Source organism: Coptis chinensis, chromosome 4 (assembly GCF_015680905.1).
Source record: "Coptis chinensis isolate HL-2020 chromosome 4, ASM1568090v1, whole genome shotgun sequence".
Lineage (NCBI taxonomy): Eukaryota > Viridiplantae > Streptophyta > Magnoliopsida > Ranunculales > Ranunculaceae > Coptis > Coptis chinensis.
Window position 1 is genome coordinate 9286697 of NC_141459.1, and position 22667 is coordinate 9309363.

Consider the following 22667-nt stretch of genomic DNA (forward strand, 5'->3'; position numbering starts at 1 on the left):
TTGTCCAAAATCGGAACCATATGACCCACTACTCACAGGGTGACTGAACATGCCACTAGAACCATCATTCTGTCTTGATTGGTTGTGTATCCCTGAACTCATACTCATTGCTTCAAAATTAGATGAAACTGAATAAATATCAACATCAGCTCGTCTAATGTGTCTTCCATGTCTTCTTTGACCAACACTTCCACGCCCTCGCTCGTACCTTCTTTGGGAACTGTCATTAAGAACTTCTCTATCACGGTTGTTTATGGATGCAACCTCATATACATATGGGTCAAGTGGAGTTTCTTCATCAGTCTCGTCATGCAATTCAACGTTTAAATTAACTCCACCTCCACTACCACCACCACCACCACTGTTGTCACCATCACCACCACCACCACCACCACCACCACCACTATCGTTGTCGTCGTCATCATCATCATCAACAGAATCAGGGTTTTGTGTCTCATCATCATCGGAGATATTTTCAGGTAAATTATCTTCTGTAAAGATAGGTGTCTCGAATTCGGGACCCAAACTAAAACTAGGTTGTGCATCACCACCTTCTTCAATTACTCTGTCGATGAGATCTTCAACATATGGGTCAGGCCTACCTGATTCCGTATCTAACACTGGCGCTAAAAGATTTTTATCAATAACCCAGTCAGCCAAGGGATCAACTTGTTCATTATCCATAAATATTTGAGTGAGGTCCATAATTTGGTCATTCTCTCTCGCATTTTTTGTGCGCTTTAGCTTCAAACGTAAATTATAGTAAATTTCACCAACATCTTCAATTTTCAAGCACCAATATGGTTCCTAAGCTTGAATGTGAATTAAGCTGAATGTGCTCCAGTTGCGTTCACACCCAGATGATGAAGCGGTTTGAGATAGGACTTTTATCATCAACTCCCTTAGCTCTTTTGTGTCACCACCATACAACTCCCACCATTTAGCTGTACTATTTAAACCGAAAAAGCAAATCTTAACTAGTTATGGTCCAAGCATTAGTGTGATTGAGATTTGAGAGTATGCCAAGCAAATCTTAATTACTTACCGTGGTCGAAATTGTTATTCCAAATTTCCACCGGTGTGCCAAATTCCCCAGTGTGATCCCGAAACAAAATCATCTAATAGATCAAAGTGTTAGTGAATGTAAAATTTAAATTCTAACTTGAGAATATCAATATTCTTATTTTTACCTGATGCAATGTTTTATCCTGCTTTTCACCATCATCAAACAACACTTTTGTTATTGCCGTAACTGCATCAATGTGGGGTTGAGAGAATCCGAGGTTTAATGTGTCTTGGTACTGATTCGGATACAGGATACAAAAAAAAAAAAAAAAAAAACTCTTTTAGGAATATTTGAAATGGTAATAATTTAATTAATTTAAATTGAATCAATTAAACTCACCGGCTGTGTGTAACACATGCAATAATTGTTTTGTTCATCTTTTGTTGACAATATCAAGGGCCCAACCACATCCAGAGATCTTCTCCCTCACTACATCAAAAGCTTTATGAACATATGGTATTGTTGCTTTTTTGTCACCATCTAACAACCTTAGGCATTTGTACAGGGGCTCAAGAATTTGTAAAACATAGTTAACATCATTCCAAAAGTGTTCTTGAGCGACTTGCTCCACAATCATCATAGCTTCTACAGTCTTAGCCGATGGGGTGTCGAGATATCTTTGACACACAAACATTTGCCTGAGTAATATCTTTTTATGCTGGAGACTTTTGAGAGCCAAGTAGTTTGTGGCAAATCTAGTTGCTGCAGGTCTAACTATATTGCCACCATATGACAACCTCATTAATGCTAAGACCTTAGATGCATAATAAATAAACTTTGTAACCGCATGAGCCTTACTGATACACCCGGCCACCATTTCTTGTTTGGCAATATCTTTTAACATCAAGTCTATACAATGACAAGCACACAGTGCCCAAAATAAATTGTATCTTGGTGTTTTCATTAACAATTTTTCAGTCTTTTTGTAAGCAGAACCTTGATCAGTTACTATCTGCACCATATTTTGGGTGCACCTATCTCATCTACAACCTCCTTCATTAAATTATATATATATGGTTATGTGATCTTTCGGATCAATGGTGACATCAAAAGACTTCCGAAAAATTGTTTCTCCATCACAATAAACCATAAAGTTAACGAGAGACATCTTTCTTGTCCCAGACCAACCATCACACATGATGGTGCATCTATAAGTTGGATACTTCTCTGCCACTTCACGACCGAATTGGTCGATATCATCACTTTCCATCTTTAAATATTTTCCCATTATCTCTTGAGCAATTGGTCCTTTCACTCCAGTAGGACACGTCGTGATGAAATCAATCGTTGGTTGGTAATACGGATTGTTCGACGTTAATGCATGTGGAGGTACTCCAGCAAAATTGAACCATGTACTTATGCGTCTACCCAACTTCTCCCTCCATATCTTCATTTTACCCATGTTCTTGACACTAGGTTGATCATGTCCCGACTGTCTAACAGTGTATGGATCAATTGTTTGTTGTCTCATGGATTTGGACCTCCGAAAGCCCATAAAACTCTTTCCTTTATTGCGTGATCCAGAACCACCCCTAGAACCACCTCCAGAACCACCTCCTGACTCAAAAGTAGGTTGATGCCGAAAATTTCTAGCTTCACTACCTTCCCTTCCTAGCTGACCCTCTTCCCATTCGTCAGCTACAGAGTTTCTTCGTGCACGTTGCATGCCCTGAAACTCCTGACCCCTACTTGAGTATGCTCTTGCTTCTTCTTCTTCTGCGACAACATCGTTGGAATCATCGTCAAAATTTGCACACATTCTGTCTTGGACTTGAGTCTCCAGCTGCCGTCTTTAACTCTTATGTTTATGCCTTCCTTTACTAGATCTCACATTGCAACTCTTACTTCTCTAGGGACTTGAAGACACTTTGCTATGTTGTTACCAACTCCAGATAAGTGTTGTTTAAGTCGACTAACCCCACCACTTTGAAACTCAAGTTGACAATAATTACATCTAAACTTTGTCTTGGTGCTATCCAATGGTGTACCATGTGACCAACCAATATCTGGTGTCCTAGCCATTTTGATCTTTAGACAAATATATAACCTAGAATCTGTAGGTAGATAAATATAACTAATTAATCAAAATGTAAGACATGCATTTAAAAAAATATGTATGACATAAAAGTAGAACATGGTCAATCTACATTAATCAGATCTATTCCGGTGAAAGCAATCAACACTAATCAAGCATGGACACGGACACGGACACGCAACACAGATACGTCATGGACACGTTTGAATAATAATAATAATAATTATATATATTGTTAGAGTTCTTGTAAGCCGTGATAGGTGGGACACGTAGCCCAGCCCCCCCACGAACTGGATTTTTTTGGATTTTCTATATTGTAAACAGACTATTTTATAGGTCATCCCTAGTTATAATTTTATCCCGATACTAGTATTTTCATGCAGTAACCAATGAAAGTAGAAATCTTATATTAATTAGTTATATGATCGGGATAATCTGACTTAATATACTAGCTCCATAACCTCCATTTAGATTATCTTAATTTATAACAATAATAATAATAAGCAATCAGGCTCCAAATAATCCCTATGCATAACTAGATATGGAAGAACATAACTGAGCTACAACTACAAAGTTAGTCTCCAATTTTTTTTTCCCTTTTACCAAATACATACCTGAGAAGTAGTTCTCATATGATAAAACAGATAAGTCTGTTGTCCAGGAGGCCCAGAAACACCATTTCTGCCTATGATAAGTCTGTGAGACTCTCACAGATACAATAAAGTCACACAACCAGTGAGAAGACTTGAAGACATATCAAAGAACCAAGTAATAAATTATGGGAGTGATGTGAGCGTCAGTAACCATTCTGTGATAATGACTAATGGGAACCAAGGTAATATGAATTATGAAATGAAGTGGCTGCTATCTTTCAATGGATTGGGCGAAATTTGAGATGATTCATTTCAGTTGGTAGTTCTTGAGTTATATACTTATATAGTTATATTCATTTCACTTGATAATGTTACGATATCATAGGTGATCATTCACATGTGCACAGTATTAGGCTATTAGCCACTTTAGCAACTACTTTAGCAAACACAGAATGTGCAGAGTGTAGACTGCAGAGAATTGAATGATAGTTTATCACTTTATTGAATGTGAGAGAATAGTTTATCACTTTATTCAATTTGAATGTACATAGAATTATAGAAATGACAGAACGTCAGAACCAAGTAAACTTTATTATGCACATTTCATTTTTTCGGATATATATCGTTTAATTCGCCGAAATATATCGGAAAATATCGTTTAAATCGCAATTTTAATACATATTATCGGAGAAAAAATCAGAAAGATATATATCGATTATATCGAATATGTCGTAGATATAAAGATATATATTGGTTTAAAAAATATTAAATTTTCGGAGTCGATATTTTGGATTTTTTGAAGTCGGATTGCTGAAAAAACGATATATATCGATAAATCGACCGATATTTTCGGCCTTGGGTACAAGATTCTTTCCACTGCTTTCCCCTCGCTGTCTGGCTTTTTCGTTCTCATAAGAAAAATCATAATGAATGACATAGTTAGCTAGTACGGCTTATCTTGGATTGATGTTCTAGCTTCCTTTATGGGCCATGGCTAGGTTGGATGCACTTTCTCAGTCTGTCCACTCCTTCTTGTCCCTTGATTCTCAATTTCCGACTTCTATCATTTTGGGGTCCAAAGTTCCATAAAAGATCTTATTTTTGCGTGGTGTGCTTTTTTGGCGCATGTTCTTACAAAACAAAAGAAAAGAAAAGGAAGAAAGAAAAAGAAAACCTCGACCCAGATTGGATTTCACTATTCCTGGTTCCAGCGTCCATGGAGATGTTGCTTGGGTTGGTTTCTTCTCTTATGTAAAGAAGCTTTGGTGTCTTTTTCCATTTGTAAGCATTTTGGGATAGGTTGGTGTGTAGTGGGAGGAACTGAACGGTGAGCAACTGATTCTCAAAATACTAGAACTGCTATACAGTGACTCCTATTTTCTGTGGCCTAAGGAAGACATGGTGGGCATTGCTATCTAGATGTTATTTTTGGGTGAGGATCTATCGGTCACTAAGAATTCACTCATTCAGCCTTGGGTTTCTGGTGGGGTGCATATATCTATGTTTGGCTTAACCTTATTTGGTTTTATTGCTTTCTCTTTGTTTGTGTTTATTAGAGGTTGTTGCTTATAACCCAAGCAACTACGTTTTAAATAAATGAAAACCCCGCGATGCCAGTGTAAGTGGATGTCAAACCCAATACCTCATGGTACAGTCCCAAGGGCTCTGACAAGCCAAGCTACTGGACACTTGCAATTGTTTTTCTCTATACTGATCAATGAGAAATGGAATTCCTTAAGCTTATCATTGAAAAAGAATGTTACTTATTCTCTTATAGTCGAAATATGTCGGTCGTTTTACCTTGGGGCCTGGGGGTTGGGATCAGGATGATTTGATGTACTTGTGATCTAGCCTTAGTGGCGAACTCAGGGTGTACAGAGCAATGGGGTTTAAGATTTAAGTCTCTTGCTAATATCTTAAAGTTGATGTCATCTTTTTGGTTATCTCATTGAATACATATTATCTGTAAAAATAAAATAAAAGATAGTCCAAAATATTGGATATATAGTATTGTTAACATTGGATACTATATGAATATATAATCTATAATCTTTGTTGTTTCAATTTCACCTTATTGTCTAATAGATTGTGCATTCATTGTTGTAACTTTGTGAATTATGGTTTTTTCAGCTGCAGTTGTTCAACTAAAGACATTTACTGGTGCACTCGTTGATGAGAACTTGTCAAATATTTCCTTACAGAAGTCTAAAGTCTTACAAAGGATACTTTTATACGTGGTTACAACTATTTGCTGTTTCATTGATCTGAATTCATGCATGTACAACAATGCTGTTGAGTTTTCTCTCCAAAGGGTTGGTACATGCTTGATTGATCCTTCAAGAGGCGTGGAAAATTCTTCTTCTGAAACAAGTCTCCGTTGGCATCAAAAGGCAGTTGTGTCTGTCATGGAAGCAGGTGGTCTTAACTGGTTAGTAGGTAAGGTATGCCATTTTTTATATCTGAACAATGATTGATTGAAATATGGATGGAGGTAATGCTTGAATGGTGGCATGTGTGCTATTACTTGTGTGACTACGATGTCTCAAGTCTGAAATTCGATAATGGGTTTTTAACTTTTTATAACAATGGGCTTTAATAGACACTGGAATACTATACCGAAAGAATTGAGATATTGATTTTAATTAAGAAAAGATCTCAACGAAGCCTAATCCAACTGTTTATAAAGGCTTAACAAATCCTAATCCGAACGAAGTTATTGTGTCTTGAATGATACCAAGAATCTAAAAGATATTAAATTTATATAATCGTAAAAACAATTGTCAACAATAATAAAAACATTATTATTAATATAGTTACAATCCACAATAAGATTAGTCACAACAATTCCAACTTTATAGTTTATACAAAATGATCTTGTTGTTTCCCTTTAATATTTCCAACTCAAACAATAAGAAAATGTTTGATATCTGGTAATCTGGTATCCAAAAAACCCATGAATATAACATACAGCCCGCAAGGAAAAAAGATCAGATTGAACATTTATAGTTTTATGAAACAAATACACTTCAATTTATGGAATTTGTATTCTCTCATAGTGTATCCTCTTAATTGAGTTTATCCTCTTATCTAGTGTATCTTTTATGTTACTGAAACCGAACAATATGCTCATGGATGGTCAATTTCTTCTGTTTGTCTTCTTCCAGTTTGAACCTAAGTCAACAATATTAATTTTATAAGTTAAACAGAGGTGGGGGTTGGTATACAAGTAGACTGTGAAGTCTAGGGAAGTGCTACTTTATACAGTAGCACTTCCAACTAAAAATATAGCCAAATTATGAGACACTACTAGAGTGGTCTTAGTCAACAAGTCTATATTAGTTTTTTTCTTTTTCTTTTTTGAATGGCAATTTTTATTAATTCACACAAATAAGAGTGCAATCATTGTTTACAAGGGTTTCAAGATGGGGAGGGTAGTGACCAGTCCATCATAACGTGCCTGACATAAAATCTACTCCAGCTAAATGATGAGCTGACATATTACAGTATCTAAAGATGTGAAAAAACTGAATTGACTCGAACTTGGCAGCGAATGCTTTAATTGTATGAACTTGCACAGAGATTTGCCAGCAAGAGCAATCAACATCACCCGAAGAGATTTTATCAGTGAGAGACAATCTGAAGTAACAATAATTCGTTTCAGCCTTCTATCCACTGCTTCAGAGAGACCAAAAAGGAGTGCAAGTGCTTCAGCTTCTTCTACATTTGAGGCTTGACTTCTTCTGCATCCTGCAAATGAAATTTGACAAGCCCCCCAAGCAACATAACCACATCCAATATCCAATGCTGTCGAGTAAAATGCAGCATCTGAAGAGAGTATGGTAAATCATTGTTCCAGGTAATTGTTAATGTCAAGCAAAGAGCTTTGGGAAATGGACTTTGAAGGAGAGGAAAGTTTAATTTCTCTTTTCCAATATCGTGCTTGTGCAAGAATAGAGTGCATAGACTCTTTCTTACTATTGAAAATGAAACAGTTCCTACTAAGCCAAATGAAGTATGCAATGAGGGCAAGGTCAGTAAGTGAATCTATCAACTCCGACTTTGTGGTCGTCAATCCTTTCAATCTCGGGAAAATGTCTGAAAGGTGAGTGTTTGGAGGCCAAAACTTAGGTCTCCAGTTGAACAGAGAAGCAAACCAAACCCGACTAACAAATGGACAGCCAAATAAAGCATGTTCCAAGGTTTCAGTTTGGATTTGACATCGAGGACAAGTATTACTTGGCAAAATCGATCTGGAAGCAAGAAGATCCTTAACAGGTAGACCACCAAAAATAGCTTTCCATAAGAATATTTTGACGCGAGGGGCATGAATACGCCAAATATAACTCCATGGTATAACGGGGGTATGGGGGGTGGTAGGATGATCAATAGCTAATAGGGCATTATACGCATCTTTAACTGAGAACTTACCGTTTTTCTCTGAGTACCAAATGAGTTTATCTGGGCAATTTGCATGAATATGAGGAAGTCAAATGCTAAGGATTGCTTCAGCTTCGTGAGGTAAGAATATGTTGTGAATGAGACTGTAATTCCAAGCTCCATTGTCATACAGCAAATCTGATACAAACTGGATATCGGGCCAATTTGGATTTGGTCCCATGGGTCTTCTAAAGGACAATGATGGCACCCAATTCTCATCCCATATAGATATATTATGTTCTCGACCAATTTGCCAACATAGAAACTCTTGAACTCTGTTACGGACAACAAGGACTTCCTTCTACTAACTCGGCTGTCATAGTTGGTGCACTAGCTCCATGTCAAACTGCCTCATCCACACCATGTTGTTGCTGCAAGAAACTTAGATCTAGTGTTTGGTGGAGAAACATGAGACTGCTTCCACCCACTAGTTCTATTGGGTTTTGCTTTCTTTTTACTCAACTCTGGAGTGAACTTAATCTTTCAGTGATTTTTATAAGGCTACTTTAGGTACAATCAGGGTTGAGTTTCTACTCATATTAAATTGTATAAAGATCTCACATCGGTGATCCTTATCTTTAATGCTGGTATTCATTCGGTAGTGATGAAAAGCAAATTTCTCTACCTTCCGGAGTCCAGAGTCATCTTTTACTCGCTACTGGCCTTTTCCTCTTGATTTACTTTGTATCAAAACCATTTTGCTCATTCTGTAAGTCACAGAGATTCTATCTTATATTTCAGAATTGCTGCGTGTCATCAGAAGGCTAAGTATGAAAGAACAATGGACAGATATGGCACTTCAGTATCTGACTTTAAGTGCTTTGAAATTAGCATTATCAGAAAATTCACGGGCTCAAAATCATTTTAGAAGTATTGGAGGACTTGAAGTTCTTTTGGATGGGCTTGGTTTTTCTTCAAATAAAGCATTGAATTCAAAGAATATGTTTGGTGCCGATAAGGAGAGGTAATTTACTCAATACTGCATTACTGCTGCACTTTGTTTTTGCTGTAGTTTAATACCTGTTTCTGGGCTCTGGTTAAAGTATCTTATGTGTATGAATTTTTTTCAAAGTAATAATCAACAAACAACTATCCAATTCTTTTCATGATTTACTGGTGAAACATTTGTATAAAACGAACACACACAAAATAAATAAATGCTAACATGGGGGTTAGTTGGTCCGGAATAGATGTGTGGCTGTAGAAGGCCTAACAGCGGATCTGCCCTTTCTATGTTCTTTTGGGTGTAATTGGGCTGTGGGTCTTTAAGTACTACGAAACTAGCTTTTGGTTAATTTGGAAGTGTTGATGTAATTTTTATACTTATATCTTTATATTGATTGGTGCTTTTGTTTATCTATTCCCTTCTAATGCCCTGCAAATTTGAAAATATCTTGCTATTTATTGAAGAAACCATACTTGCATGGACACGCCATATTTTTAAAATAATCTGTGCTGGACATGACACGCACACTTGTATGTATGTGATATACCTCAATTTCGGTAGTTCGCTGTGTCAGACACTTCCATGTCGTACCCGTGTCAATGTAACTTAGGAAGAAACCTGTTTTATAAGAATCATATGCCTAGTTACTTTATTTGAGTCTGGTCTAGAAAGTACTTGGTTTTCTTTTTGGTCAATGCATCAGAAAACTGTGAAGTTATGTTTCATAATTGACGTGGCAGTGCCTTTCAAATAAGAGTGTCACAATAAGATCTTGACCAGAGATAACTTAATTAGGAGAAATAAAATAATTGTGAACTTCTTTCCTTTGTGTATGGATGATGATGAGTTATTTAGTCACTCTCTCATCCATTGTCCCTTCTCATGTGAGATCTGGAGTCAGTTAGTGTGTCAGTTTGGGGGTGTATTGCGATGTTCCATGGTGAGTGAAAGATTTGTTGGTTTCTTGGGTTCTAAGGGTCCATTCACCTGAAGGGTGTTGACTGTAGATCATTCTACCCTTTGCTATTGTGTGGTCTCTATGCCTGGGGAGGAATAGGAGACACTTTGGTGGCTGTATGGCTTCGATGGCAGAGGTTATTATATTGATCAAAGGGTTCATTTTCCTTTGGTTAAAATTTTGGGAGGAGTGGAGAAACACACAGTTCGGGGACTTTTTATATTCATGGGGTTCGTTGCTCAGCCAAGCATGACCAAAGCTCCTAATGATTTGTTTTTCTTCGTGTTTTTCTTTTATTTCTTTTAGTTTTGTAGCTTTTCTTGTTTTTTTTAATCATTAAAGTGGGTCTGTAAATATTTTCATAGATACAAGAAAAAAGAAATGTTGGCATTGCTTTCGCGTATATGTATATTAAATTCTCAACTTTGTAAATGCAGAAGATTCTCAGAATAGCATGATCCATGCTTTGCAAATATCTTCATATTTTGTTGTGTTACAATTATTTCTTTCAGGGTTCTTGAGCTTCTGCTTAAATTCCTGGCTGAAATTGATATGTCTTCCTTCCGTTGTTCATACTTGCTTATATTCATAACATTAAGTTCTTACTCATGTTAACAAATACTGTAAGATTGTAATCCGTGAAAATATTGGAAGAAAAGTTAATGTTTTGCTCCATTTTGTTGAGTTGCCTAGCACCCGGTGTGATAAAGTAATGAAGGTTTGTGTCATGTCTCTCAGAGAGGGATATACTGTTTAAAATTGGGTAGGTTTTGACAGTTTATAATCTGTCTAGTTTTTTTTTTTTTTTTTTTTTTTTTTTTTTTTTTTTTTTTTAATGTACTAACTGCTTATTTATTCTGCTCTACAGAAAAGAAAACCCTCTATTGGCTGTATTCCAGCTCCAAGTTCTTTCCCTTGAAGTTCTTAGGGAGGCTGTGTATCCTTTAGACAACATTGTTTTGATTGGCAAAATTGATCTGGCTTTATGATGCATCATGCATGAAAGGGTGGATAGTTATAACCTATAGCAGCTCACTTTTCAACGTAAACGTAGTTTAAAAGTATGATTGGAACCTCCTTAAATCACTCCTTGCACTTACTTGGATTTGAAGGAAATGCTCTTGCAGAAATAGATCTCAGATGTCTTCTATTACATGCGTTGTCTACACTTTACTGCTGTTTAGATTAATTGATGTTTCACAAGCTTCTTTGTAATTTTTACTGAAATAGATGATGGCGTGATGCTCTTCTTGTTTTGAAAAAGCTGCCTAGAAATATTCTCTGAATTAACACAGTATTATCTCAATGCAGTCCTGTTTTAGTCTATTGTATATGCTCGGTGCTCCTGACATCAATCAGTTACTTTGAAGGTTCTTTTCCCCTCTTTTAGAAAAAAAAGGATAATGCATATTCTGGAAAAATGCGCATGGTTAGAGTGATTTAAACTATAAATCTAAAGTTACATGGTCTTAAAAACTGGTGTCTTCTACATTCTGGAGGATCTGGATTCCAAATATAAGGCCATCGAATATTGCAGTATCCAGTATGTACTGTTTTCACCACTTTTAATTTACGTAAACCTTTTTCTTTCGTGTTAGGCTCAAACTGCTTGCATACAGCAAGATATAAGCATTAATGTCCTTGATCCTCTGAAGGCAGTTCATATCACCCTTGCAAGATATCACAAAAACTCTCATAAATTGCAACCTCAAAGACTGCATAAATTCCACAATTCATTCTCGATACAGGGAAGCTTTCGGTTATCATATCAAAGATTAATCTGTTGACTCTTTTGAAAGGTCATATTAGAATTATCTTGTTCTGGTTTGGACTGATGAACTTTTTGTGTAAAGACACTTAGTTTGCAAACCTTAACCAGTGGTTCAGATTTGGAAATTTGAGCAACTTGCAGTTTCTATGTGAAAATGGAAGAGTGCATAAATTTGCTAATAATATCTGTTGGCCAGCTTTTGCACTACAGGAGTTCCAACATCGAAGGAAGCTCACATCTGCTCATACTGAGTTTCAAATGCCTGTTCTGGAATCTGAAATGGAGATTCATGTAGAAGAAGCTTGGAGGGAGAATGCTATCCCATTTGATACTGATGGTTCTCATTCTGAATATTGGAAAGATTTTGGTCAAAAGATGAGCAGAGTACTTTGTTCTTTCCTTCTAGCCCTTGAAGATATTAGATTCCAGAGTGTCCAGGCATCGGTTGGTCGAAGTGCTGTGCCAGTTTCTTCAGCATATTGGGAGCTCTCAATAAAGTGGGTTATGAAAGTTCTTCTTACTGTGTTTCCATGCATCAAGGCCTGCACTAATCAGATTGAGCTTCCAAGTCACTTAAGGTTAGCGATCAGATTCATTTGAGATTTTTTTTCTGAATATTCACCTATTAATTTACTATATTCTCCATTAGTATACTTTTTCTCTGGTTTAAGTTCTATTTTTCCTCGGTCTGTTTGATCAGTGGACTCCCATTTTTTTTTTAAATAAATAAAAATTCCTGTGTTGAACAATTTAAGCATGAGCTGAGCATGAGAGCACTAAAATTGAGTCCCACTTCATATTGGGGTAAAGATCTGTTGAGGAACAATTGGGGCAATCTGATGTAGAACATTAGTCGAGTCTGTCAGTGTCATAGGTGTGCGCCTATGTTCCCTCTACATGTTATGGGCGTGAGCCCCTTAGTTGAGTCCAAGCCCATGGTTCGAGTCCATTAATTAGTTGGACACATGTCGTGTTCCTATTGGTTTATGCTTTTTAGGTTTACTTCAAATAACGGGCTTGTAGTTAGGGTTTCAGTAGTTGTGCTTATGTGTGTGATTTGTGATTGAGAGATTCAATAAAAGAGTGATTTTTAGGTCGTCTTTTAATTGTGTTTTAATTAAAGTGTAGATTCAATTAAACTGAAGTTTCCGCCAGTAAGATCTACATTATTTGGTATCGGAGTAGATTAATTCTAGGAGTTACTATTCACGGTATTGTTCACCGAAAACATTGTTCATGAAATACTGTTCATCGGACACTATTTACCGCGTCACTGTTCATGACGATTTTTTTTTCCTCGAAAAGTCAATTGTTTTTGTGTTGTTATGATGAATTACAAAGCAACTCGAGGTCGTCCTCCATCCATGGATACTCGCATGTCTCGTTTAGAAGAAAGCATGAAGAACATGACACATATGTTTCAGAACCTGATGGAAGCAAAGTTTCCAGTCCAAAGAGAGGTGCAACAACCACCTCCACCACCACAGAATAATGGTTAAGTGGCTAGTACTGACGATGCATCTCAGGTTGATGGTTCAATCCCTCTTCTGAACCCTTTTGCGCCTACAAATCCAGAAAACAATGGAGAAAACAGAGTTGGCATGAAAGATAACACCAATAGGGAACCTCCTCTCAATGAGGAACATGAGGGTGTACCCCTCAATGATGGCGCCGCTCGGTTGCCGGCAGGTGTTGCAGCCCCCCTATTGGGCTCTCCACCAATCTTTGATAAGTATAAAGATGAGTCTCTTTTTGATAAGTACGAAGATCTGATTTGGGAAAATTTTGTGACTCACTTTGACAAACGAAGTGATTTGTTTTTCAAAAAAGCACGATTGCAGATTTGGATTTCCTTAAAGAAAGTCACATATGTTGGTGAAGTTACAAGCTTTCAAGACGAGCCATTGGTACCGAAATTTTTTGGTGCATCTTCTGGTTATTGTTTTCATAATCTGTGTGCAAGAGCATGTTGTAGGTTACTGATTTTAAGTCAGTGAAGCTGCTACAAAAGAAAAATTCATGGTCGGATTTCTTTCAGTTGGGGTATTGGCCGATTTCCTAAAGCTTGTGGACGTGGTTCTCTTTACCTAAAGTTTTTGTTGATTAGAAATTCGATGACGAATTTTTTCGGTTGGGGAGAGTAATGTAGAACATTAGTCGAGTTTGTCAGTGTCATAGGTGTGCGCCTATGTTCCCTCTACATGTTATGGGCGTGAGCCTTTTAGTTGAGTCCAAGCCCATGGTTCGAGTCCATTAATTAGTTGGACACATGTTGTGTTTCTATTGGTTTATGCTTTCTAGGTTTATTTTAAATAACGGGCTTGTAGTTAGGGTTTCAGTAATTGTGTTTATGTGTGTGATTTGTGATTGAGAGATTCAATAAAAGAGTGATTTTTAGGTCGTCTTTTAATTGTGTTTCAATTAAAGTGTAGATTCAATTAAACTGAAGCTTCCGCCAGTAAGATCTACATTACAATCACTTCTCAAACTGAGTCTCACTAATGTTTTTTTAAAATGGTTATTTTGTTCACATTTTCTTCTAGTGCGTCGCTAATTAACGAGATATGAGTGTGGCGGAGTAGGACTGGGATCCTCCGTAGATTGGGTTGGAATCCTTGTACTCTTAATAACCTCCTTTTCTGGTTTGACTCCAAGTCTCCAAGAATATGCTAACTTCTTAGGTGCGATGTAAAGTACCTTTGAAGAATAGACACTTCTCCCAGGCTGAAGTATCGGTGATATGCAAAATTTAGCATCCCATTTTGAAAGTTATTTTTCAAAATATTCTACACGCTGGGACATGTTCGGCATATGCTTGGTTACGGTGGGACACACATTTTGGCATTTTAAGGGTCTTTTTTCCCGAGAAAGTTGTGTTGAGGTAAAATTTAGCATGCATGGAATTAAAACTATTAAAAGAACTAAATGTGATTGAAAAAAAAATATTTAATACTTCTCACAAAGAACAGAGGACAAAAACCACATTTACATAGTTGAGCATGTATGTTGTTTGTTTAGCGGATGAGCATATTTTCTATTGTTACTTTGTTAAATTAGTTCGTGGAAAATCTTTATTCCTAGTTGCAGTTAATTGAGCAAATCGAAGGACATTTGGAGCAAGGTGATTGAGAAGATTTCCATTGGAAGGGAAAGTGTTCATCAAAGCGTGGGAGTCTGGCGTTGGTAAAGCTCGCATTCGGCGATGTACATGACTATTTTCTGTATCTCTTTCTCATTCTTAAGTGGTGGTATGATAAAGGAGGTATTTAGAACATTCATACCAAAAGGGGATGGAAAACTTAAAAAAATTAACTTGGGAGAATGGGATAAACTTTTTATTCTTGTATAAGGACGGTGCGTTTAATACCATTTATATGGTCGTTAAGCACTCGGAGAGTGAAGAAGAGTTTCTGGGGTTTGGAAAGTGATGGGTGCTTCTGTAGCGAATATAGGTACTTGTAGAGGGCTTTTTCTTATGCTGTTGGATAAAAGGGAGTCTAGGAATTCGGAGGAAGCAATGAATGAGGGCAGGACAGATGATAGTCAGTTCCATGACAATTTAGAGGAGGATGAGGGAGATGCCAAACTCGACTTAGAGTACTCAGGAGGGGAGGAAGACTGGGATGTGGCGTAGACACGGTGGGTAAGAGATTCAGTGGGAAGTAGGTAGTGGAGGTTGGTGGTTGTTTCCTTTCTGTGCATACTGCTGCGATGGTGGTAACTAAATGGTGGTGGACTGGTGGTACTAAACATGTCTCAATTTTGGGTTTTAGAAGTAAAATTGTCTCCATGGTTGTAACGGTCTTTTTTCTTTGTTCATAGTGAGTACAATTGTTTTAGTTTGTACAAGAGTTTCTACTTCACTCTCTTCCCCTATATTTCTGTCATTTCTTTGGGATCGCCTTCCCATTTATTTATATATATATTTTTTTTCCTGCAGAATTTTGGTTAACAGTTTGCAACATTACATTCTTTATGCATTCCGGAAAGTACTTATTTCATTGCCAACCTTACTCAAAGTTTTTCGAGAGGAGGGTATGTGGGACCTTATGTTCTCTGAAAACTTTTTCTATTTTGGACCAAATTTAGAAGGGATTTCTGGAGACTTCAGCAGATATAATGTGGGGATGCCACGGAAATTTGAATTATGTTGTAGTTCTAATTCCACGAGCTCTCAGCTTAAGCCTAGTGAAGTTGAAATTCTTCAAATAGAAATTATTTCATTTGTGGAGTATGCTGCAACATTTACTGGGAGTGCACATAATATGGTATGCTCTCTTTCTTCACCCCCATGTTGCTTATGTAGGAAAAATAAAATACAGGTTACTCGTAATTGAGCTTTATGTATGTTGTCACTAGCATCCTTCTTATCTTATATTACACCATTGTTTTGGAAGTACCGTAAAATCTGCGTTAAATCCTGAATTTGTGCTTGTTATTGATGAAGTAATTCCTATATGATTAGATAAACTAATGATTTGATATGAACTGGCTTGTGACCAATTTCTTAATAGTGATGTGAAATGGATGTGGTGCTGGAGCCCTCTACTGTGTCCTCTGTTGATGGACATTTTTTGATGTACATTAGCACTCAATACCTCATTGTATATTCAGCTGCTTGACGAAGTGCAATGTGTCATGCATACCATTGTTTGAGACTGGACATACTCAATTACTCATCCTTTTCATTAAACTTTATGGTGGAAATAGAGCATGTTGGTGGCATGAGCAATTATTAGACTCTAAAGTGCAACGTGTGGTGAACCAATTTTTTCTTGAAAATAGGCCTCTGACAAATTATGGATCCTTGAAATGGATGACCCAAGAATTTCCGATTTTGTAGTCCTTCCTTTATATGTTATAAAGGATGGTAAGTTTATATTTGATAAGGATGGTCCCACTGATGATGAGTTCATTTGACAAAGTTAAGGAAGTCTCCATGTAGGATTCTGCGTTTTATTCTTTTCCTTTACAAACATGCACATGTACCATTTCATATTCTTTATTATGAACTTGTCTTCCATGAGATCCTAGAGGGCAGTTCTTGTGGTGTAAATCATGTTGATGTTAGCATTTAAGATTCTTAAAAGTTAATAAAATCTGTCTTGTTGTGACAGCCAGAATGTTCCGTTTTGCTGGATGCCCTTGAACAATCTGCATGTCACCCTGAGCTTGCTAATATTATCATGAAGAGCCTGCATCGTATTTTACAACTTGCAGGCGAGAAAACCGTTGCTTCCTTTAAGACCCTAGATGCTGTATCTCGAGTACTTAAAGTAGCTTGCATTCAAGCCCAAGAATTCCGACGGTCTAGAATTAATAACCTGCCAGTGGAGAATGGGTATGTGAAAGGGCTTCCGACTCAAAGTTGTCAGGGTTCTGGTTCAGCTGAGTTTGACCAAAGTTGGCTTAAATGCATGGTGACGTCTTTGGATCTGTTAAGTGAATACTTGTCCCAAGCGGATGAGGCACATAGTTTGGTGTTGCATAGCACCACTTGTATTGATTTTCTGTTTGATTTGTTTTGGGAAGAAGGAGTAAGAAAGCGTGTACTGGCTCATATTTTTGACCTAATCAGGGTACTAAAGTTTTTTCAAATTTAATACAAACCATGGTTTCTACAAGTGTTTCATAGCTTTTAGAGTGACTTATTTCCTCCCCTTTTTTGATTATTATTTGCAGTTACCAATCTCATCTGATAAAGATCAAGTAGCGAAGTTGTATTTATGTTCTAAATATCTAGAAATATTCACGTGTGTGAAGGAGCGGGAAAAGAATTTTGTAGAGTTATCAATTGATCTATTGGTTGGTGTGAAGGAAATGCTTGAGATTGATCAAATGGTACGAGTATCTGCCTTTACCTTTTAAAATTTTGCTAGAAATAAGAGAGAAAAGGAAGATTATATTCCTTAACCATTTATATAATTATATTTAAATTTAAAGTTTGATATCCTATATGATTAGAATTGTATACTTACAATGTGGGCAATTCTAAACCCATCTTTGTTTCCTACAGTACTATCAGGGTCTGTTCCGTGATGGAGAATGCTTTTTACATATTGTCTCTTTGCTAAATGGAAATCTTGATGATAGTAGTGGAGAACTGTTGGTGCTGAACGTCTTGCAGACACTCACTTCTCTTCTTTGTAGAAATGACGTCTCAAAGGTATTGAATTCGTATTTGCAAGAGAAGCAAAATTTGTGCTTTAAATTATCATATTTACTATCTAAAGGTAACTGAATCACGTCGCTGTCATCTTATATATATATATATATATATATTTTGATCGGTAATTCTCTAAAAAGTAGCTACTTAAGTTAACTTAAAATAAGTACGTACGTAAAACTTCACCTGCAAAATGAATTCAAACCTAATTTTTTGTGGTTATGAAACACTCACCATAATGATTATCTTCCCAAAAATTCAACTCATTTGGAAACCTCTAACATAGATAAAAATTGTTGTCATCTTTAAAAAGAAATCTAACGGTCCAGAAATGTTGAATTTTTGTAATCGTTTTTTGTCAATGTTAGATGTTTCCAAATGAGTTGAAATTTTGTAGAGATGATCTTAATATTGAATATATCATATCCACAAAAAAATAGGTTTAAAAATTATTTTGTAGGTGAAGTTTTACTTACGTACTTATTTTAAAGTTAACTTAAGTAGTTACTTTTTAGAGAAGGACTGATATATATATATATATACCATGGTTTTTTATACCACGCTCCTTTACAAGATGAGTTAAAAGCTAATATTTTGTGGATATGATCTCTTAACTATGGATAGATTTTCCACAAAAATTTGACTCATTTGGAAATCTCTAATTTATTTAAAAATTGTTGACAACTTTAATTTTTTTTAACGGCCCAGATTTTTCGATTTTGCAATCATCTTTTGACATTGTTAAACATCATCAAATGAGCTGAAATTTTGTGGAGGTGATCTTCATGGTTTGTTGGACATATCCACAAAAAATTAGGTTCTAGTTCGTCTTGTGGTTGTGGGTCATGGTATAAACCATGGTTTATACCATGGTTTATACCATGACCCACAACCACAAGACGAACTAGAACCTAATTTTTTGTGGATATGTCCAAGATCACCTATATATATATCCAAAGCATAAAGAAATAGGATGAGATATCCTATAGTACAATTTTCAAAGGAAAGAAAAAAACAAGACAGAAGACAAAAGCATTATTTCTCCCATCAGCTCATTTATAGTCTCCCATCTGTAAACGAAAGTCTCGAAAGGAATGTGACGAAACTGATCATGCACTTTTGACCAGAAAAACAAAAGCGCTTTTATGGCCAAAATCACTTTCTCCATAGACATTGATTTGTCTTCAAAATGTCTTTCATCTTATATTTCATTCTAGTTCTCCATTTTCGTGATGTTAGACAAATCTGACCATTTGACCAACCTTTCATTTGATTACTTCACCTAACTTTGAAAAATACAGAAATCGTTTGTATATATTTGAGAGGAGGATAGAACGTAGAAAAACGCATAAGATTACTGCTGAAACTGACTTTTACTTTTTATTTATTAATTTAGGGTATCAAAAAGTTCTGATTTTTAATTTGTATTGCATTTAGGCCGTTCTTTATACAATGCAAATAATTTCGTAGTGTTTCAAATACAAGTTAGTACTGTAATAGTAATTTTTCCCTTTGGAAGGCAATGTGGCCTTATATGTTTCTTTTGGCTTTCAACAAACATCAGTACTTAACAAAAAGAAGGAAGAAAAAAGAACAGAAAAAAAGATAGAAATAAGTATTTAAGAAAAACTACATTAGGCTAGTAGAATCGAGAATGCAATCATGCAGCTTGGTTGTGTTTTTTACCTTGGAGATCATAAATATTCAATGGCCAAAACTCACCAGTGGGAGTGTTTTTAGGTATGGAATCCATCGTTGTACTGAAACATGAAATGTCTTGAAAATTATGTGGTAGCATCAGTTTAAAATTTTTCATGAGATATTTTTCTTACCCATGATCAGCTGCTTGAAGTTTGTGTGTTATAAGCTTGATTTCTTTCTTCTCTTACTTGAATCATTATGCTCTTTTGGTTGGTTGACAAATACACGAGTTTACATATCTGTCTATATAATCTGGTTGATGATGAACTTGTATAAGAGAGAAACAATCTTTAGGGACATAGTGTTTGGACTTCTTTTTTCATGTGCGACATGATTTTCTATTAGTATTTAACAACCCCCCTTCTCTTTTTTCTCTCTCTACAGGCTGCATTTAGAGCTCTTGTTGGTAAGGGTTATCAAACAATGCAAAATTTGCTATTAGATTTTTGCGAGTCGCAACCTAGTAAGGGGCTTTTGGATGCGCTACTTGATATGCTCGTTGATGGAAACTTTGATATTAAAGCATCTCCTATAATAAAGGTGCAAAATTAGCATGGTTCATTTCATCTTACAACACATATGCACCTCTTTACGGCCTTAATTATACTGATTGTTTACTTTCTCTTTGCTGGATTGGTAATCACGTTGGACATTGGAATCTTTATCGATCAGTGGGTTTTATTTGTCTCAGTACTGATGTTAGGTTTTTTCTTTTCGGTGTAGAATGAAGATGTGATCATTCTTTTTCTTAGTGTTTTGCAGAAGGTTTGTAATACAGCTTCCTCTATACTAAATTGTATTGTGTGGTTTTGCAAATGTGATTGCAACTATCTATGATTCACTTATTCACTTATACCTTTCTTAGTAATCAGAGGTACTGTTTTTGAATCACTGTTTGGTTTTCTTATGGTTGGGCAGAGCAGTCAGTCATTGCGTCATTTCGGGCTCTATGCATTTCAGCAGCTGCTTAGAGATTCCATATCTAATCGAGCTTCGTGCGTCAGAGCAGGAATGCTTAGTTTTCTTTTGGAGTGGTTTCTACAAGAAGATGATAGTAATTTGATAATGGAAATTTCTCAGTTAATCCAGGTTATCGGTGGCCATAGCATATCTGGTAAAGACATACGTAAAATTTTTGCTCTTCTTCGGAACGAAAAAGTTGGATCCAGGCAACAGTACTGCTCTTTGCTGTTGACCAGTACTCTATCCATGTTGAAAGAAAAGGGACCAATAGCTTTTTTTGATCTCAATGGGAGTGATTCAGTATGTCCTCACTTAATTGACTTTTTAATTTCTTATAATGCTAGACACATTCCTTTAACATTTCTATTGGGACACTTGACTTTATCAACTCCTTATGATGGGTGATTCTAATAGGAGAAAATAGATATAGTTAAAAGCAAGAAAGTATAAGCTGTTGTAGTTGGTCACTATAACTCTGTTGAGAAGAATCAGATTAGTCATTTTATTTGATCCTTACACTACTGTAGTAGTTTGTAAAATGCAAATGGTGTCACTGTTGCGTTACATCAAATCTACTTTCCATCTTTTTTCTTTGTTTTTTTTTTACTCTTTTGTCTGCGGTGATGGGTGGGTGGTATCCTGGTGCTAAAAGTGTAATACCTTCACAATAAACCCTACTTCAGCTGTCAACCTTATCACCTATCACATCTTTATATGATGTTTTAGATTTATTTTCTTCAACAGCCCCTATTACAACCATTTTACTTGCTCTTTCTTATGTTTGAAACTTTTTAGTCCTCAACTTTCTTTACCACGCCCTAGTTTCTTGGTATTATTTTAATCATATTTTAAAGATAGTCCGTGTCGGATAAGTCTCCACTTGTCCGTGTCTCGTACACACCACGGACACATATTGCATGTGATATACCTCAATTTTTGATATATCGCCGTGTCAGACACTTTGTGTCTGTGTCGGATATGGACACGTGTAACTTAGGTTTAATCCAGTATATAGTCATCTTACTTTCTTGGATATGTAACTGATTATCACCCTCTTCTCTCCTGTTTATTAATCTTGTAGGGGATTGTAATAAATACACCCATGCAGTGGCCTCAAAACAAGGGATTTTCATTTACATGTTGGGTTAGAATAGAAAATTTTCCCAGAACTGGAATGATGGGTCTCTTCAGTTTTCTAACAGAAAATGGTAGAGGTTGTTCTGCAGTGCTTGGAAAGGACAAACTGGTTTATGAGGTAGAAGCTCCTCTTTCCATAAATATTCTTCCTTTAGACTACTGCATGTGTTTGTGATAGGTTTAATCTGTCTATCTCCCTTTGGTGAATACTTCACTATCTTAATGCAGATGTTATAACCTGTTCTTTTGGCAGTCCATCAATCAAAAACAGCAATGTGTCTCCTTGGAACTCAGGATGGACCAAAAGAAATGGCATTTTCTTTGTATAGCTCACAGTATTGGAAGAGCGTTTTCTGGGGGTAGCCTTGTGCGGTGTTATTTAGATGGTGCTCTTGTATCAGCTGAGAAGTGCAGGTGCCATGTACTATGTGATTACCAGTCATCTTTGATTTCATATAGTTAAATTATACATATATCTAATCTTCACATTTAAAAGATAAAACTGGTAGAATGACTTTCTAACTTGTATGTTTGCTTGCTTCAGGTATTCAAAAGTTACTGATCCTTTGATACATTGTACACTTGGAAAAAATGTAATTCCAATCTTATCTGAAGCAGAGAATCCCATCATCTCCATGAAAGAAACTTCTCCTTTTCTTGGTCAGATTGGTCCAGTTTATATGTTTAATGACGCCATCACTTTGGAGCAAATCCAGGGTATTTACTCCCTTGGACCGAGTTACATGTATTCATTCCTAGATGGTGAATCTTATTCTCCTAATAATCGATTGCTGGATGAAGTTCTTGATGCTAGAGATGGTCTTGCATCTAAAATTATTTTTGGCTTCAATGCACAGGTTATGTATCATTTATGTGAGCTATGCTGTTTTTGGT

General features: G+C 36.3%; 1 protein-coding gene across 4 annotated transcripts in view; it reads left to right on the forward strand.

The window, feature by feature from the left end:
- Window positions 1-5828: 5828 nt before the first annotated feature.
- Window positions 5829-22667, forward strand: part of LOC147501725 (binding protein) — a 37140-nt gene continuing 20301 nt past the window's right edge. Inside the window, exons 1-14 of one of the 4 annotated variants that reach the window (XM_086606735.1) lie at window positions 5829-6130; window positions 8873-9095; window positions 10904-10972; window positions 11923-12384; window positions 15747-16074; window positions 16924-17385; window positions 17489-17647; window positions 17823-17972; window positions 20058-20213; window positions 20397-20438; window positions 20592-20936; window positions 21718-21891; window positions 22027-22187; window positions 22318-22630. In XM_086606735.1, coding sequence (XP_086462861.1) covers window positions 5971-6130; window positions 8873-9095; window positions 10904-10972; window positions 11923-12384; window positions 15747-16074; window positions 16924-17385; window positions 17489-17647; window positions 17823-17972; window positions 20058-20213; window positions 20397-20438; window positions 20592-20936; window positions 21718-21891; window positions 22027-22187; window positions 22318-22630 — 3204 coding nt within the window. In that variant the 5' untranslated portion in view covers window positions 5829-5970. Of the gene's footprint in view, window positions 6136-8872; window positions 9096-10903; window positions 10973-11922; window positions 12385-15746; window positions 16075-16923; window positions 17386-17488; window positions 17648-17822; window positions 17973-20057; window positions 20214-20396; window positions 20439-20591; window positions 20937-21717; window positions 21892-22026; window positions 22188-22317; window positions 22631-22667 lie in introns of those variants that run through there. The other 3 variants (XM_086606736.1, XM_086606737.1, XM_086606739.1) reach the window with 3 other exon arrangements.